Consider the following 19,648-nt stretch of genomic DNA (forward strand, 5'->3'; position numbering starts at 1 on the left):
GGTGTCTGACAGTCGACAACAACCAAATTGTCATCGCCACGCCGCCACCAGGTGTTCTGGAGTGCAAAGGACAGGCACAGTTTACCCAATCACTGTTTTTACAGTATATTTATTTAACTAGGCAAGTCAGTTAAGAACAAATTATTATTTACAATGATGGCCTAGAAACAGTGGGTTAATTGCCTTGTTCAGGGGCAGAACAACAGATGTTTACATTGTCAGCTCAGGGATTAGATCTAGCAACCTTTTGGTTGCTGGCGCAAAGCTCAAACCACTAGGCTACCTGCCGCCCAGTAGGCTACCTGCCGCCCAGTAGGCTACCTGCCGCCCAGTAGGCTACCTGCCACCCATTAGGCTACAATCAACGTTTGACATAATGCATATGATCTGGTCAGTATATACACTACATGACCAAAAGTATGTGGACACCTGCTCGTCGAACATCTCATTCTAAAAGCATGGGCATTAATATGGAGTTGGTCCCCCCTTTGCTGCTATAACAGCCTCCACTCTTCTGGTAAGGCTTTCCATTAAATGTCGGAACATTTCTGTGGGGACTTGCTTCCATTCAGCCACAAGAGCACTAGTGGAGGTAGGGCACTGATCTGGGCAATTAGGCCTGGCTCGCAGTCTGCGTTCCAATTGATATTAAAGGTGTTCGATGGGGTTGAGGTCAGGACTCTGTGCAGGCCAGTCAATTTCTTCCACACCGATCTCGACAAACCATTTCTGTATGCACCTCACTTCGTGCATGGGGGGCATTGTTATGCTGAAACAGCAAAGGGCCTTCCTCAAACTGTTGACACAAAGCTGGAAGTACAGAATCATCTAGAATGTCATTGTAAGCTGTAGCGTTAAGATTTCCCTTCACTGGAATTAAGGGGCCTAGCCCGAACCATAAAAAGAGTCCCAGACCATTATTCCTCCTCCACCAAACTTTACAGTTGGCACTATTTATTCAGACAAGTAGCATTCTCCTGGCATCCGCTAAACCCAGATTTTTCTTTTGGACTGCCAGATGGTGGACTGTAATTCATCACTCCAAAGAACGTGTTTCCATTTCAATGGCGGTGAGCTTTACACCACTCCAGCCGATGTTTGGCATCGCGAATGGGGATCTTAGGCTTGTGTGCGGCTACTCAGTCATGGAAACCCATTTCATGAAGCTCCTGACGAACAGTTCTTGTGCTGACGTTGGAACTTGGCAGTGAGTGTTGCAACCGAGGACAGACAATTTTTACGCGGTTCAGCACTCGCATTCCCATTCTGGGAGCTTGTGTGGCTTACCACTTCGTGGCTCCAGTGTTGCTCCTAAATATTTACACTTCACAATAATAGCACTTACAGTTGACAGGGGCATCTCTAGCAGGGCAGAAATTTGACGAACTGACTTGTTGGAAAGGTGGCATCCTATAACGGTGCCAGGTTAAAAGTCAACGAGCTCTTCAGTAAGGTCCTTCAACTGCCAATGTTTGTCTATGGAGATTGTATGGCTGTGTGCTCAATTTTATACACCTGTCAGAAATGGGTGGGGCTGAAATAGCAAAATCCACAAATTTGAAGGGGTGTCCACATATATATGGTGTATCTACTCAGGGTGGAGGTGACATTGACATAACAGACAGGAAGTAAAAACAGAAAGTTCCCCTCACAACTGGGCTCCAAGCAACTAGGCACATTGGTTTACAGGCATGCTGAACATTATCACAATGAATCAAAGCATTATTCATTCAATACATGTAAAACTGCGTGAACAGATCAAATGTTTGAAGGTCTGTAGTTGTTAGCTTCAATAATATTATGTGGACTTGCTGCTATTTTGTCCCTGGCTGTAGTAGCAGTGATACATTTATGTATGTTTTTATGCATGAGCAGTGTTAATACTAAAACACTTATCAAATACAGTAAATTAACCAAACTGCTTTGCTTTATCTTGGCCAGGTCGCAGTTGTAAATGAGAACTTGTTCTCAACTTGCCTACCTGGTTAAATAAAGGTTAAATACATTTAAAAATTAAATTAAAAAAATTATATACAAAAAATACTTTACACCTTTTTCGAATTATGCAAAGAAGAGTGAATGTAACTAGAATTCGTATTGGTCCAACATGGTCCTTTGGCCTGCATATATTTGTAGAGCCAATTGACAAGACGTTGGCATTGAACTGCACATGCAAACAAAATTAACAACACAGTGTTTTTCTTTTCAATATCACAATTTGTATTTATCATTTCAAAGAAACAACTGTACACAGTCAATGGTTTTAAGTTGGATCTGTTTTATACATTATTATTCATTCATTCACCTTTTCCATGTACGTAAGTGTGTCACCCCATTATTGTACAGTGATTGTATAGCGACGGGATGAGACTTAAAACATGCAGAGCAGTATCATAATAGCGACTATGTAATTCATGCAACTTCTGTGTCCTGATATTGTGATGTTTTCCATTGATGTTGTACAAATGAACCATTTGCCCCATGGATATTTCAATTTGTTGAACCCCCCCCCCAAAAAAAATCATTTTGTCCTTTTCACAGCAAAAAAAAAACTAACGTAATTCTTTCTTTACAAAAAATACATTAAGCAATTACATATTGTACAGGTCATCAAGCTGTTGAAATTGGCAAAACATCCATTCAGTAGTTCCCTAAAAACAGTGGTGCTCTAGGGTCAAAGGTCAGGAAATGAACAGTAGGTGTTGAGCATTGACTTAGTTTAGCAACTAACAATGGAACATCCTGGACGAAAACAGCAACGAAATCATTATTCCCTGAAATGAAAAAAAGAACGTATTCTAGAAAATAGGGATTTGAGTTTATAACGGCATTAGACTATTGATTTGTAACGGTTGCGGTGTGAATGCTTTCATGAAGGAAGCACTCCAGGACTTAACGCACATCAGACATTACAGATGCCCAGTTACGCAATGTTCTAACATAACTGAAACATCATGACTGCACAGCTAACACAGAAGCATTGTATCAATAATGAGATTCCTCTCACAAGTCTCCCTCTGACACGTTAATGCTTGTGTGTATCAACTGCAGGTTATAAAATTGTGCTTTCTAGTCATTAACCAACATCCAGCTGGTTTGTAATTTGAAAGTCTATAAGCTCAAATTGCCCTCTGTGCGACAGAAAAGTGCAGGATAAAATGGATCGGGCCCTTGGCCATGACAACAGACGGGCTGGCCCACATTTGGAAAAATGACTACTGGTCATTTATCCAGATAGCTACTGAATGAAACCTTAGCATGAATAATTGTATAGGCATGTTAGGCTTTAGGATGTGATCGTACCTCATGCTCTGTAGCTGGAAGTCCAGCTGTTAGTAAAGTGTAACAAGCAAGACAAGAGAAACAGCCATATGAAATCTCATATCACGGTTGAACATGATACGCTCACACTTTTCAGGCAAGTGTACTTCATGTTCATTCATGAAGATAATTCAAACCTCATTCTCCTGTGATCCAATAAACACATTTCCCTCTAGGACCCTGAAGCACCACTGCTCCTCAAGCAATAGCACTGTGCAATGGGGGAGCGTTTTAGTGCAAAGGAAAAGTTGCATATAAATTCTCGTTTCGCATCAACAATGCGTTCCTGGCCACCTCCCGAAGCCACCATAATACTTGGACCGCATACCATCTGTTTAGAGTGAGACTATGGCATACAAATAGGAGATCTGTGACAGGAGTACACAGAGAACGCAATGGTAAGCAACATTTCCAAACAAAGTTACCATTCGGAGACATCCAAATTAGTGTTAAGACAGTTACGTACATCAATTTGAGACCAACTCGTTTTTATTGAGCATATTGTTTTTGGAATGAGACATCCTCCATACGAGCTGCCCAGGCAAGATTAGAGTAGACTTAACAACAGATAGTAGTAAATACTGCACAGTGAAACTCCTGAATGCAAGAATTCAGCAGACTAGCAGTTTATTGCTAGAATCCTCCCCACTACACTATGCTAATTGTACTGTGTGCCACGCAGTCGTGTGTCATACGAGTCTCAAAATTCACCACAGAATCTCATAGATGTCCACAGTGCCCTATCTGAGTGTGTCCTATGTCATGTATTGTACTGTATTCACATTCCATGTGATAGTTATGTTCATTCAAAAATAAGTTCTGCTGATCCTTGCCTTGTTGTGTCCAACAAGCGTTATGGATTGCACTGATTTGGCATTCAACGCCTATATAGATGCATAAAATGTGTTTAAAAAAAAAACAAGGTAGAAAAAGCTACTCAGGAAAGATCTCATGATATTTGCACTGTACTATCTCGTCGCCGTCACTCCTCACTTCTGTACAAATCTCTGATGTAAGGAACAGGCAAAGGATTTGTCCACTAGCTTCCATAATGTAAGACTTCCCGTTACCAAATATGGCTTTGCAGTGCTAAGACAAACAGACAATTGTATTGTATGATGCATGGAGAGGAACAAAGTGAACATCGTTGCTGATAGCTACATACTGTGAGAGGAACATAGGATCGGACTGCTATGCAAAGCCTCTCAACAAGAGATTTATCCCAAGCAAGACATGCATGTGATTCATTCATCCAGAAGCTTTTGTTTACATCCATCTGACATCGACTTGCACTCCTGAGGCCTTGGAGTGACCAATCGGCACCGTATTACTTCTGTGTGGCCCCTGAACTTAGATCATTGCTGTGTCCTCATCAACTCCTGTGGTTAGTTGAGCTGTTAGAAGCCTGGCCTGTGGAACGGCAGTGCTTGGAAGACTGAGGGAGAACTGAGGACGCAGATGTGAACAAAAAAACCTGAGCTATGAAAACCCTGGGAGTGGTGAGAAGCTGAACACACACACACACACACACACACACATGCTCAGACACACACAACTTAATTTCTCTTTGACTGTCTATAAAAAGCATTGTGATATTTTCTGAATTGAAAAAAATAATGTTGACTGGGTATGTGGAGTGCGATTACCACCATCTGATAGTCTTTGAGAAGAAAGGGCGAGGATTTGGTCTTGTGAGATGGCTTCCAGTCCTATCCCTCTGGTGCTGGGTGGCTATGGCTGCTGGGTCCCTGGGGGCATCTCGGGGGCCCCAGATGAAGGCATAGCTGAGTATGGCCGTGGGGGCCAGCCTAGCCTCCGGGTAAAGGTTCCAGGTCATCCATTCAAAAGCCAGAACAAGCTTTGTGAAGACTGTTGTTACCTGCCTCTTCTCTTTCTCCTCTGGCTCAATGTTGAATTGTACAAATTCAATTTGGATGAGTTTGATGATATTACAGTTTTGTACTGAAGAAAGTCAAAGTGAGAAAAGAGAGTCCAGAAAAGAATGATGGCAGAGTGAACGAGCAGAAATACAAAAAAGGAAACAGAAAATAATTGTTCTCCAAAAAGAGGCCAGTTGTGTCAAACATTTAGGCATATTTCATTCTCTTTTGTTTGGGAGTATACAATTGGATGTTCTAGACATACAATACATAAATAGACAGACAAGAGTTACATACAGATACAGCTCATCTCTTACAAAAAATAAAACGTAAAACGTTAGGAGCTACTTTTTCATACTACCAGTGACAACCCTCTTGTTACATGAGTGTCCATCTCTCTCACATTGCTGCCCTGACGAGGAGGATCTGCTTTCTGCAGTGCACCGGTGTCACCACTAGAGGACAGAGGTGGAACGAGCCCGGCAATAAGTGTTAGTGACCAGGTCTGACACCCTAAGAGCAACAGAGATAAAGAGAGAGGGCAACGAGGAGGGGCACACTGATATTCGTGCTTCAAATCCCTCATGTCAGTTCACCAGGGTGATTTTCCTGTCTTTTTCGACACTAAACAGAACTGACGCAGACAGATGAGAGGAAAGGGTTGGGTCTTGACTGGGAGTCTTTTATACCCCTCTCCCTTTCCCTCACCCACCGCACAACATCAAACTCATTTATTCTTGCTGGACTTTTCTGAACGCTTGGTGTCCGATTTGGTCTCACCCTTATCCGACCTCTCAGAGCGCTCGGCTCTCTGCGGCCTTTCCCCCCGGTCTGACTTTTCTCCCCGCTCTGACTTGTTATCGGCCTTGCTGCCGTCGCGGCGCGTGCCCTCGTCCGTGGATGAGGTAGTAGGCTGGGGCTGACCCCATTTGGCAATCTCCTCATGCTCTGCGATGCTCTTGTTGATGTTGGTGGTCCAGGCCTTTAGATCATCCTGTGACTCGGAGAGAGAAAGGGAGATGAGAGAGAGCATGGGACAGGACGAATGATAAAGAACAAGAAAGGGAAAGAGAGAGGGTGAGAGACAGACAGAAAGTTATTTGGCACACGGACAAACATTGCAGAATCACATTGTTATTATACGACTGTGTTTCCATGAAAGAGCAGTCAACTTTTGAACGCCTTTTACCTCATCCTTTGCGTGGAACAGAAATTCACTTCCGTCTTTCGTTCTGAAACAGAAGGACAGAGAAGTTGAGGGTAACACACAAAATGGCTATCTGTACGGTAGACAAGACAAGCAGCATGACCCTGATTGACAGACTGCCTAAAAGGCAGAGTACTAACTTAAGAGTAAAGACGTTTTTCTTCTTCTTGTATCCAAGGGTGACGTCGCAGTGGCAGTGGCCGAGGTTGAGCATGGGCTCGTTGTTGTAAGGTGTGGCGGTGTTCTTAGCGTCCTTATAGAAGCCTATCTCTCCTTTGTTCAGCACACAGTACAGGTTGACCCAGGATCTGCTGTAGGGGCGGGAGGGGGGGAAACGGGGCGCGTTCAGCAAAAACCAACCACAGGTTTAATGCCACCTAACCTCACTCACCTGGGGGAGTTCAAGATGACTGGCCGGAGTGGTCCGAGGGGGAACACACTGCCGAACAAACAATGAACCACCGACCGTAGCGTGCATAGGTGCATACACGTGGCTTACCTTTGTGGCGAGGTAGGAAGAACAGCCAGCAGCAAGGAGCAACAGGAGAGAGAGAAAAAAAAACAGAATTTGGTTAAATGACAGTATTGGTATTAGTGAACATTCATCTCACCTCTTAAGATGATTGAGTGTAACAAACAAAAAGCTAGGCTTTACCTTGGCATGTACATAGCATTACATGTACATCAGAAACATTCATCCAATTGGTGAGTGAGCAGTGGGTCTCATTTGTGGGATGAGTCTGTTGCGTTGCGTGTCAGCCATGGCCTCCAGGGGGCAGTGCAGCAGCGAGAGGCGGACGGTTCAGTCTCCGGGGGCCAGAGACCCGTGGTAGGCCACCAAGCATGGCCGACTGAACGAAACGTCTCTCGGGAGGAAGCGGAGTGATGTGTGGGTCTCTGCAGGGACCTGTGCGTGTAGCATGGCTATGGCTGCATATCGTACTGGCTATGGGCCAGAACCAGCACCAGGTTCGACCTTAGGCCCAGCAACAACATCCATCAACCAGACCGCTCTCCGTCAGGGGCCGTGTTGGTTAGGCACCATGCATGTGGCAAGCAGTGGAATGGCTGGTGGCTATCTCTTGGTTGAACTCTCATTCTGATACACTTCTGATCAGAGGCTAAACAGAGATCTGAAGTTTCAATAAAATGCTAGAAGAGCATATGTTAAAGCAAATGGCTATTTTCAAATAGGATGCTAGAACATATGTCAACCCAGAATTCTATTTTCAATAGGTTACAAGAGCATATGTCAACTCGGGTCGTAAGCTCCAATAGGAATGTCTGAAAATACAGTATGTCAGACCAGTGCTAAAGCTCCAATAGGATGAGCATATGTCGACCGAGACCTAAGGCACCAATCAGATGCTGGAACATATGTTAATGCCAGTGACATGCAACCAATTGAACATTTCGTAGGTAAAGTCAGTTGTTTTGTTAGCTTAGCATGCTCATAAGATCATGCCTGGTTGTTTTGTCAGACTCCCCCCGTCAGGAACCTGGATGCCCACCTGTTAGAGCTCTTCCTCATGGTCTCGATGTCCAGCTTGCGGAAGAGGAAGCCCTCGTGGTGGGCTGTGTGGCTGGGAGGCTGGGGGACCGAAGGGCTCACGCCCTGAGCCACCCCTGGCTCCGGCGCCGAGCGTGACCGCCGGGTGGTGGCCTCTCCTGCAGATGGGTCCTTGGGCCGGGGTCTCCGCCGGGGCTTAGGACGATCCCGTGCTCGCGGCCGGTCTGGACGTCCGGAAGACTTCTCTGGCACGCCGTTCGGCACTTTAGGGACCTCCCCTCGTGCCTGAGTGGAGAAGAGAGAAGGCAGAGCTTAGACTATAAATACAACATATAGCCGTTAAACACTCATTAACAGTATTTATGTATAGATAACTGTGTAATAAAGGTGGCATAGCTGGTGAACAGAAGACTCACCGTTGCTGCCTCTCTCTCTTTTAGCTGCTCCACTATATCAAACAAGGTCTGGCCACCTGACTTTTTCTCCCTGTAAATCAGCCAAGACAAAAAGTGATACACCTTTCTGCAAACAGCACTTAATGGCACTAAGGCACAATGTAGTACTCACGTAGAACGTCTGTCTGACTGCTCCTTGGCTGTGTCGTGTTCACTGGACTCCTGTCTCTCCGTCCGGTGGCGGTCTTTCCTCCGGCCCTCGTGTCCGTGGCCCTCCTGCTCGCTGGACGTCTGCCTTTCCAGCTTCCTCTCTTTGCGCTCGGCCCGTTCCCGCCACACCTCCTGGGGCAGCTCATCCCGCCGCGCCTGGATCATCAGCGCCTCACTAGAGTGCTGGCGCTCCAGCCTGGCTTCCCTGTGACTGTCCCTACTGTCCCTACTGTCTCTGTCCCTGTCTCTCTGCTGGGGCTCCGACCGGCTGCTCCCCGCCCGGTGGTCTCTGCTGCTGGGCTCGCTGTTCAGCCTCTCCCTGCCCATCCCCTCCCTCCCCATCTCCTGGAGCACCACCTCGGCCATCACCGGCATCACGGGCGCTGGCTCCATTAACACAATATCTCTCTCCCTCTCTCTCTGCTCCCTCTCTCGCACCTCCTTCTCTCTCGCCTTCTCCAGCCTACAGGCCACCAGCATGGGCGTCACCATGTCGTCCATGTGTTTGATCTTAGGCTGCCGGAGGTACTGCGAGGCTTTCACCTCCACTGCGGCGGCTGCCCCAGTCACCAAGCTTGCAGCTATCCCTTTGGCCTCGACCGCGGGGGTGACCAATCCTGCTGCCAACCCTCTGGCTTCAGAGGCGGCAGTCCCAAATCCTGCTGCCACCCCTCGGACCTCCATGGCGGCGGTGGTCCCTAAATGTGTTGCCTCCACAGTGGCTGTTCCCAGCCTGGCTGCCACCCCGACTACACCCCCAGCCACTCCCCCCATCATGGGCATGGCCCGGGCCTCCAGACTGCTGCGGTAGCCACTGGAGCCGTTCATGATGGGGGTGTAGTTGGCTACGGTGGAGCCCAGGCGGCGGGCCACGGAAGAGGGCGAGGGTTCCTGGGGGGGCCTTTCGGCTCTGGGCTCGGCCTGTTCGTAAAGGATCCGTCTCATCAGGGGGGAGCCCTGGCTCCGGGCAGGGGACGTCTCCTGGGGGTCCAGGAACACCTTTCGACCCAGCAGGGGGGTGGGAGGGAGCTTACTCTGCTCCGCTTTCATCTTCTCCACCTGGAACCAAATCGAGGTTAACTAAACATCAGCACTTCATTGTAGAATCTCCTCTACAACAAAATTAAGCATAACGTAAACACGAAGCCATTTGACAAGTCACTTCAAACAATCTGTGCTCTACAACCTCTTGTAAGCAACCAGAAGAAAGACGGCATCAGCTAAGGGTAGTGTTAGTAAGCTAGGGATAGTGACGGACCGTGGTGAGGCGTCGTAGCGAGCTGAAGCGCTCCTCCCAGGTGGCGGCGGCCTTGCGGAAGGCCTCGTGGCGGCGGATGAGCTGCTCCACCTCGTCCACGCTGGCGCCCAACTCCTTGCTGTTGATGAAGGGCTCCTGGGCTGTGAGCCAGGCCTCGGCCACCACCGCTTCCTGGGCAAACTGGTGCACCTCCAGCACTGAGGCAGAGGAGAAAGAGGAACTCAGTGTCTGAGAACAATGGGAATCAAATTGTAGCCTACTGTGGTTCAAACTCTATTATGGAATGCCTTGGGATAATATCAATTAGAGACTTGAGGTGCCAGGTACTAGAGTAGTTCCATTCAGGTGAAGTCAGAGGGACTCACTGTGCTGCAGGACCTCCCAGTGTTTGTCCCATTTCTCAGACAGCTCGTACTGCTTGGCCACCACCGTATCCAGCTTCTCCTTGATCTAAAAAGACATAGCATTTCCATTGAGTTTAATCTAAACTAGTGACTGTAAATGTCCTCTAAACTACAGTACCATCCTCCATGTTCTATGGCAGAACCCTGGCAACAGTGCTGTTACCTCCTCAGCAGCAGGGTTGCGCGCGGCCAGCAGCGTCTTGCCCATCTCGATGCACTGCAGCACACTCTTACTGCGCGCCTCCACCTCGCTCTTCAAGCTCTGGTGGTAGTTCATCAGTACCTCCACTGAGGACACATCCCTGAAAGGACCAGAGAGTCCAGAGCCCGTTATATCGCTGGAGGGAATGCTGACAGTGAAGGAGAAGAGCACAGGGTTACCCACCATGGAAGACAAGGGCCAGAAAATAACACTATATTAAAACTTGCTCACAGTGCATTGCTTTGACATTTTTCATTATCATTTTTTGCTCTCTGTGTTTTCTGTGCTCTCTCTCTCTCTCTCTCTCTCTCTGCATCTCTCTGCATCTCTCCATATTTGGCATTTCCGTAACATAAATGAGTTCCGTTTTGAGTTATATTATGATAAGGTACTAAAATCAAAACAGGCCCCTGAACTTGCAGCTCAATCCCATCTGGTAGACGGACAGAGGGATGACACAGAGCAGTATGAGACACACCATACATACAAACTGTAAATATAGATATTTCATTGAATGTTTAACGAATGCCCCCTTCACATAAAAAAAATACAATCTTCCAGTAAAGAGATACACAACTTCCTTTTGGATTCTAGCTGAAGTACATTATGCATCTGTCAGCCTCTCCTAGGTGTTGAACTAAGGTTGCTAGGCCTATAGTATTTTCAACAAAAGGGTCAACTTTTTTCACCCTTCTTTTTTTTTTATCTTGCTCACCTCACTTTAATGGAAAGTGTATGCCTAAACCATAAATATACAATTGTGACCCCAATTGTATACCTTGGATTGTCCCCTGTGCCGATCTGAGAGATGATGCTGTCCATCCACATGATCTGGTCTCGCACCACCCCGAAGAACCGCAGCTTGTCTGTTGCCGTGGTGATCTGCACTCGGCACTCCTCGCAGGAAGTCAAGAGCTCCTTCCAGCAATGCATCACTTCCTGTTCCCGGCCGGCGATGGCCTCAGCCTTCTGCCCGGCGTAGATGGTCCGGAGCTGACCCGCACTCTCCTGGAGCTGCCTCACCTGGACACAGACAGACGGGTGGTAATTACATAGGAATGCCTAAAAACACTGCAAAGATTACTGTAGTAATGTGATGAGACATGTAATGTGACGTGTTACCACATTGACTGCTTGTTTTGTTCAGTCTTCCTTTTTTAGCCTTATGTGCACGTAAAATGAAGTGACAGTGGGCGGGGCCTCACCTGAGTGACGAGCAGCTGGATGTCGTGCTCGAAGCTCTGCATGAGCCTCTGCAGGGTGCTGGTGTTGGCTGTGCCACCCTGGCGCGCCCGCACCTCGGGCAACCTCCGCTGCTTATCATCGATTTGGGCCAAGACCTGCAGCACAATGCGATGACGGCCCATCAGAAACACATCAAAACACGACACAGACCTGTATCCCTTGGCACTTCTTGTGGTAGAAACGCTACCTCGCGGCAGTCGGTGAAGAACTTGTGAAGCTGGTGCGAGGCGGCCAGCATCTGTGCCCGGGTCTCCATGAGCTCCAGGAGGTCGGCCCAGGCCTCGTTCACGCCGTCCTTCCACTCGGCGATGGTGGCGGCGTCGGCGTGGCCGTAGTCGATCAGCTCGTCCACCATCTGGTTAACCGCCGTCACACGCTCCTGACCCAGACTGCCCGTCTCCGACGCAAACTCTGTGAACTTCTCCTGCAGGATCTGAAGGGAGGAGGAGGAGAGAGGAGGAGAGGAATGAAGGGATGATCAATATCTGTTTGGCCAAGCTAAGCACTGTTGCTAAAACGGTAATGGGCTACTTAGAAAAACAAAATCCATTGAAATACAATATATATATATATATACTAAGCAATAATAGTGTACTGTATACCATTCTTTGAGCCATATTAACTCCGTTGCCAACAGTCTTTAGACACACGCTATAACAATAGAGGCCATATAGCAGAGGCTTTTATCCAAAGCGACTTACAGTCATGCAGGAATACATTTTCTACGTATGGGTGGTCCCAGGAATCGAACCCACTATCCTGGCATTGCAAGCGCCAATGCTCTACCAACTGAGCTACAGAGGACTACCAGGATAATCAGATTGTTGAATGTTTTGTCCATTCAGGTCCCACTGACCGTGACGTGTTCAAAGTCCTGTCCCAGTTCTGGCGAGCTGGCCACCACCTCCCTCTCAGCGATCCACTGCTCCAGCTCGTCCACCTCGCGGTTGAGCTGGTAGAGCCAGTACTGCTGCTCCAGACGAGACTTTCTCTCCTCCACCAGGTCCTTTAGAGACACGTACAGCCGGTCCATCTGACACTGACGCTTACTGATCTGCTCACTGAGACACACACACACACACACACACACACCAGAGACAGGGTTAGAGACGAATAGTAAACACAGGGTAAAATTGAGGGGTAATGTGTGGGAGCTGAGATTCTGCAGTGAAACTAATTTGGACATGTAAAACCATGAGCTGGCTTTACAGTGTTGAGTTTCCAGAAGGAGTAAATGTGAGGAGGATAAGACTTACAACGCAAACTGAACAACATGAGAACGACATGGACAAGCCATAAAAAAAAACAATACCCTACTAGTTCAGAGATGCAGGTCTAGCATCGACTAACAGCTAAGAGCTAAGATGATAGCGCCGTTAGCATCGACAACAGAGACAGAGAAGTATTACGGACCCAGTGCTGACCCGGATGTCACCATGATTCACTCTGCTGCCATAACAGAGCAACAGGAGTCCATGACTGGCCTACTTTACTGTACTACCTTCTCTACAGGGGTTATGTCATTCAAGCTGTCTGCCATTTACTACCGGGTTACTCCCCAGCACCTAGTAGACATAGAGTGTAGAGGCCCTGGGTCCTCTTCAATCAAGTCACAAAATGAGATCCTTAGTTCTCGTATATGGGATTTCCTTTGAGCTTTTAAGGCAGTATTTGAAATGTGCATTTCATGGCACACTCACTTTACAGCTACTATAACCAACGTCCGATCCCACGAAAGTCTTGGTGTGGTGTAGCGTGGTGAAAGGTTTGTGGGGCACCAACACTGACCTGTCTGGATGTCCCATCTCCAGTAGCTGCCTGCACTGCTGGGAGAGAAGGCCTATCGTCTCAGCGTAGTCCTCTATCGTCTGCTCCAGTACCAGGTGCTTCTTCAGTAGCTGCAGGGTGCTAGGCTCATCCTGAAGGGGAGGCCACAACACTCTTAACAGTCCATTCTCACAAACTTCGAAATGCTAACAATTCAAGGGGAGTGTTCATCACAGGAGGTTGGAGGCACCTTAATTGGGGAGGACGGGTTCGTGTTAATGACTGGAGCGGAATTGGTAGAATGGTATCGAACACATGGTTTCCAGGTGTTTGATGCCATTCCATTTGCTCCTTTCCGGCCGTTATTATGAGCCGTCCTCCCCTCAGCAGCCTCCACTGGTGTTCATGTACAGTTGCTGATGTCTGGAGGGACACAATGACATTGTACTACACCTATGCAGATACAAGTTTTCCCTCTTCCAAAAAGCCAATCATCTTACTGTAAAAAGGTAACTGGGCAGATTAAGCATATCAGCGCCTGGTGATTGGCTCCTAGCCGCCTACCTTTCCCTTTTCCTCGTTCATCATGTGCAGCTCCTGTTCGCTGAGCCAGGCCTCCACCTCGGCCGTGTCAAAGTAGTACTGCTGGGCCTGGTACATGGCATCCAGCACCAGCTGTCTTCTCTCCGTCTCGGCCCACAGCAGACCCCACAGCCTGCTGAGCTGCTCCAGGCCCGCCCGCACACAGTCAGCCTGGGGGCTGCGGATGGAGGCGATGACGTTAGCTCTTTCCAGGACGTCCTCCACCCTCGCCCGATGGCCCTGTAGCTCCCTCTGCAGAGTCTGGGGGGGGGGAGAACAGAAAGACGATGTCCAGATAGATAGATAGACATGTACTGTAAAGATGTGGTTATCCTCAGCTAGCTGCCACACACCTGGTTCTTCTTCATGAGCTGCTGCACAGCCTGGAGGCTGGAGCCGTGCTCCTGAGACGTGGCGGCAGGCAGCCGCTCCTGCACCCACAGCTGCAAACACATCACAAGTTAAACTAGCAAAGAAGCACCTGCAAACTCTGGTAACTGTTCTAGGGTTATCACCAGCATGGTATTGCATCAGTTTAGAGTTACATGCATCTTTCTTCAAGATAAATCTTCAACAAACAAAAAAAGGGGGGGTTAGTCGCCGACTTAAGCAACACTTCAACCCTTGTCGATGACACTTGTAAGTCCCACTTTTAGAAGCAAATGTATGGGCGAAGTGGTCTGAGTAGACTGGGGGAGGTGTGCGGGTGTTCTCTAAGTGTCTGTAAGTGTGCGTGGTGTGTGTGGGTATAATCGGAGGACGATCAGGACGGCCACTCACTATCTCGTCCTCCAGGTCCCGGCCCACTTGGTGAACCTCCTTGGAGGCCAGAAGGATGCGCCGGCGCTCCTTGAGCGGCTCGATGAGGCGGACGATGCGCGTCTCCACGGCGGACTGGTGCTTGCTGACTGTGTCCGTGACCTGGCCGTGCTGGGGGACGGAGGCCGCCGCCACCTGCAGCTCCCCCACCTCCTTATACCACTCCTCCATCTGACACTCCATCGTCTGGAGAGAGGGAGCGAGGGAATGTGAGAGGGAGTGAGAGCGGAGGTAGAATGGACGCAAAGGGGGATGGAATCGAAGCGTTTGAGGAGGGGCGAGTGAAGGAAGGAGGGAGAAAGGATAGTTTAGGAAATAAAGAGCGGGGGGGAGGAAGTCCATAGGACAGCGAGACGCCTGGTGAGTATTGAGAGGATACATTGTTTCCTCTATCGATCCCCTCTCACCAAAATATCCTGACAACATCCAACTCAGGAGTCAGCCACTGAAGGATTTCCTAGGTGTACATGATCAGTTGCTCTACTGGTCAGTCTGTCATAACAATTCATGAGAAGTGTTTGGATGATAGTAGTTAGATCTACCGCAATTGACTACAAGGCAATTACTTCTCCAGAGCTGTCAGGTAATTCTGAGGGGGGTGGCGATTCTCACTAAGGCAGTGACACTCATTTTGGGACACAAGCATCAGGTTGAGATCACCAGGGAGGTAAAGTAGTGTCACTGAGGCTAACTTCTTCGAAAAGTGGGCCAGATGCAAAGAGTTGTTGCATGAGTGCCATGGTAAAGTGAATTAGGGTAGGAGGCAGAATGAGGCCGATCAATCCCTTACGAATTCACATGACGATTTGACTTTGGGAATTCTTAGGAATTGGGAGGAAAAGAGCCTTCGGGACGGCTGCCTCAGTACCTTCTATCTGGTTAAATGAATCCCCTGACATTCTCAGAGACACATCAGAGACTAGCACGAGAATAAGCACACTTTCTATTGGCTTACACAATTGTTACACCATTGAATCACAAATAAAACAAAACATGGGAACATTATTTCTAATTTTGACAGAAATGGTCCTTGAATTAATAGACAGGACCATTTCTTAGTCTCACACAGACACACAGACACACACAGTGGAGTGGAGATGTTCATTTCACATTTCCATATGAAGCCAAATGTTAGAGTTTCCGGGGTGAGACAGTGATTCTGCTCACACCATAGATCACAGGGTGAACAGCGGGACAGGATGAGTGAGTGGTAGTGGCTGGAAGGAAGCAGAAAGAAATGTAAAAAATACCAGCATTAGAGTATAAAGAGGGATAAAGAAAGAAATTAAGAGAGAAAAAGGAAAGGAAGAAAGAATGAAAGGAAGGAAGGAAGTAAGGAAAGGAAGGAATTAAAGGAAAAGAAAGGAAAGGAAAGAAAAGAAAAGGAAAGATTAGAGTACCCATGAGAGAAATGAACTGAAGTGAAAAGGTTACTGTACCCCTGGATGGAGGTTGGGTGGTGGAGCATACTGTACACAAAGCACAATTACAGGCTGAAAAGGAACTGTAAGCAGCCCTTAGGGGCAGCATGCTGTTCGAGAGGAGAATGAGAGACGCATGATGAACTGATAAGATGTATGGACCCAGTAGTAGTGACAGAACAGAGGTAGAGCATCCTGGACAGGAAAAAAACCTGAACCACCTCCTACTGTATAGGTTGTTCACACAGAACAACCCTAGGTTTTTGTATATAGACATACACTGCGATATTCAACAACTTTAACCTACATTTTCATTATGTATGACAATAGCTTCACCATACCCAAAAATATTCCCAACTGATCACAAAACCAAAAACTGTAACAGTAGTTGGACCACATAATGAAGAGGAAGAGACCTGGAGCTTCTTGAGCTGCTTGTTGACGCTGGTCAGGTCCTGACCCTGGTCCACGTAGCCCAGTTGTCCCTCCAGCTGGTGCAGCTGATGGTCCAGGCTGGTGTAGCTCTGCACCAGCAGGTCAGCCCGGTTGGCTTCAAACAGCTGGCGGGCCTTGGCCTGGGTGGTGCTCTCCAGGTCCTGCCAACACTCGTGGATCTCCCCCAGCTTCCTCCGCACCACCGGGCCCAGCTCGGGCTTCTCCTGGATCAACTGCTGGCCCTCCTGGAGGATGGAAGGGGGGAGCAGGTGGAGGATAGGAAGAAGAGGTTGAGAGAGATGTAGGATGGCGGTTGAAGGTTAGGGTAATGGAAAGGGAGCACATGGAGATGGAACAGAGAGAAAGGGAGATGGGGGGGGGGGGGGTTAGAGTTATTAGACATTGATGAGTGGAGGTTATAATAACATGAAAAATAAAGTCTCATTTATATCACTTATGGAACATTGGTGTCATAAACAATCTACTGTCGTAAATGTAGGATTTTATCCATTGAAATCATTCTGTAAATAGTTCCATCATAGGCAGAAACAATTTGTGACTACCACGTTGGCAGTTTACCATATGGGAGCATACATTTAAGCACTTTGTTACACCTGCTGATGTAAATTTGATTGATACGGAGTTGGCTATGGTTTTTCTAGATCTTTAATCTGGTAGGTAAATAAAATGGATTCTAAGCAATCACGTAAAATGACAAAGAAAATGCCTTCCATTGTTAGCTTGTAAGCTTGAGCTGTGACTCAGTGGTACACCTTTATGGAGGCTACAGCCTGGGCTCCAGACCAGCTGCTCCTGACTCTGGCCTATCAGTGCACATCAAATTGGGTTAGGAGGGCTTGCATGGCCCTGGCAGCCCAGAAAACCACTTCACCTTTAGAGGTCTGAGCTCACAGATAAAACACACTTCTCTTAACATCATTTCACTTCCTGATTGAATCATCTGGTATGGATCTCTCCTTTGTCTGTCTTCATCGGTTTGGAGGTTTCAGGTTTGACTCATTTCTTGTTGATTTCATTTATGACACACTCAGGTATTTTCAGAATAGACCCAGATTTAAAAGCTCTCTGCATAGTCACGATTCTTTCCAGTAAGCCTAGCTTAATCGCATAACAACCGCAACCCCAGAGACTGAGCCAGCGAATGAGAGGAGAGCACACTGAGTTGCTGCCTGCCGTGACACACCATCACAGACTCAGAGAGGCAGACAGACATACACTTGCTCTCTCTCCTGTGCGCCTGAGTGCACGCAAGTGTTCCGAGCAATGGGGGTTGTAAACTACGCAATCATCTCACTTAATTTTCGCCGCCATGGAGACATCAGCCAGTGACGACCGGAGAGGAGATTTAACTTACCCATGATCTAACCCCCCCCCCCCCCCCCATTGTAATTCTCTCTCTGTCAGAGGTGGGTTGTGTGTGTGTGTGTGGGGGGGGGGGGGGGGGGGCTGGATCTGAGTGAGTCAGCACAGCAGAGCTCACAGATATTACGCTCAAGGACATAAAACAAGGATGGCCTGCCTGAACTCACCATTTCCCCAAGGCACCATAAAGAGCCTATAGGGCCGCCCACACAAAAAAATCTATTTGCATTTCAAGCCACTATAATGTAATTCGCTGATTGGAGTTAAGTGTGCATTTCATGTGGAAGGATTGAAATGCTAGTTAGTTAATTCCCTTTGTGATCAGTTAAAAACAGTCCCGTTCCCCTGAAACATAGTACTTGGTTCTGCTTAAGGCTCAGAACAAGAAAGCATAGAAATATCTCTATTGTATATACTCCAGTTGGGAGGACATTTGCTTTGCTGCTGCTCTTAACGGCTGCACCGTCAGTGGAGTATCCTCTTCCCTCTGATCCAGCACCGTCTTCTCATGCTCTGCCCACACAAAGGATGTCCTCATTTGGAGAAGCACACCCCAGCTGCACTGTGAAGGGACACACTCCCAACAGGGCCAAAATATCTCAGCATGCATATGTTACTTTCCTGATCACCGGATGAGTGGGGCAGCAAGGGTATTCTACCCAACTCGTAGACTTTGTCAGTACAAATGTTCAAAACAAGTTCATCAGTAGCCAAAAGGCCAAAAAAACTTGGATTACCATAATGACCACACAAATAACAGATGGCAAGGAAAAACAGAATCGTCACTATGTGATCATGTATGCAATATCAAACATCTGTTATTGAATTATAATTACATCAAGTGTGGCCATTGCATTTGGCTGGTTGTGTCCACGGAAGCTATTGTGTCAATATTACTCCATGTGTGAAGGCCTGAAGGCATTAATCTGCCTGGGAGGACCAGACACAGTCACGTGATTATGCTGGGGGTACCATGGCCATACGTGCCAGCAGGCATCAAGAGGAGTCAACATATATCAATGAGTGTATTGAAGGAAATATCAAGCCTTGTGAAGATTGTCCTTCGTCGCTTGATCTAAGGCCTTATAATGAAGCCAGACATTGTTTATGAAATGGTTTATGGGAAGCACATTTATTAATAGACTATTTATGTGTGGATAGTGATGTCCTTTTGATGGGTGATCACCTGGAGAAGTAAAGAAACACGTGAGAGATTCTGGTCGCTCGCCGACAACTGGTTGAGGGTGCAAACCTGTTGTCGTGCGTCGCCCAGGCCAGTAAATAACTCTTTGGGCTCTATTTTCTTCTGGTATTAAAGGCGTCACTAGTGTCAAACGCAAGCTCTTTGGCAATTCCGTGTCTTCTGGCCTAAGTGTGCACACATTGCCTTGTGCTCATGGAACGAGAGATGTGATTGATGATATCATCCTCGTCCATGGGCTAATGGTGAGAAAGTTCACGGCTTGAATGAAATTTTGTCTGCTATTTCTGGAGAAGTGCAAATATGATCTGTAAAAAGGTTTCCTGATGTTCATAAAACATTACATTTGCGAGCAGTATAACGTCGAGTGGACATAACCCCTTTCTCTTTATAATGGATCTTTATCCA

The 19,648-nt window shown here is 47.5% G+C and overlaps 1 protein-coding gene across 1 annotated transcript in view; it reads right to left on the minus strand.

The window, feature by feature from the left end:
• Positions 1-2,259: 2,259 nt before the first annotated feature.
• The window catches only part of LOC139385617 (spectrin beta chain, non-erythrocytic 4-like), a 62,910-nt gene continuing 45,521 nt past the window's right edge, over positions 2,260-19,648 (minus strand). The window contains exons 20-38 of the mRNA XM_071130831.1: positions 16,638-16,901; positions 14,762-14,986; positions 14,335-14,424; positions 13,964-14,242; positions 13,421-13,551; positions 12,489-12,693; positions 11,820-12,065; positions 11,593-11,727; positions 11,166-11,410; positions 10,349-10,487; positions 10,147-10,231; positions 9,782-9,978; positions 8,486-9,582; positions 8,335-8,404; positions 7,920-8,203; positions 6,549-6,716; positions 6,391-6,433; positions 4,555-6,195; positions 2,260-4,523 (exon numbers count right to left, since the gene is read on the minus strand). Of these exons, the coding sequence (XP_070986932.1) occupies positions 5,929-6,195; positions 6,391-6,433; positions 6,549-6,716; positions 7,920-8,203; positions 8,335-8,404; positions 8,486-9,582; positions 9,782-9,978; positions 10,147-10,231; positions 10,349-10,487; positions 11,166-11,410; positions 11,593-11,727; positions 11,820-12,065; positions 12,489-12,693; positions 13,421-13,551; positions 13,964-14,242; positions 14,335-14,424; positions 14,762-14,986; positions 16,638-16,901 (4,170 nt within the window). The 3' untranslated portion in view covers positions 2,260-4,523; positions 4,555-5,928. The remainder of the gene's footprint in view (positions 4,524-4,554; positions 6,196-6,390; positions 6,434-6,548; positions 6,717-7,919; positions 8,204-8,334; positions 8,405-8,485; positions 9,583-9,781; positions 9,979-10,146; positions 10,232-10,348; positions 10,488-11,165; positions 11,411-11,592; positions 11,728-11,819; positions 12,066-12,488; positions 12,694-13,420; positions 13,552-13,963; positions 14,243-14,334; positions 14,425-14,761; positions 14,987-16,637; positions 16,902-19,648) is intronic.

Source organism: Oncorhynchus clarkii, chromosome 27 (genome assembly GCF_045791955.1).
Source record: "Oncorhynchus clarkii lewisi isolate Uvic-CL-2024 chromosome 27, UVic_Ocla_1.0, whole genome shotgun sequence".
NCBI lineage: Eukaryota > Metazoa > Chordata > Actinopteri > Salmoniformes > Salmonidae > Oncorhynchus > Oncorhynchus clarkii.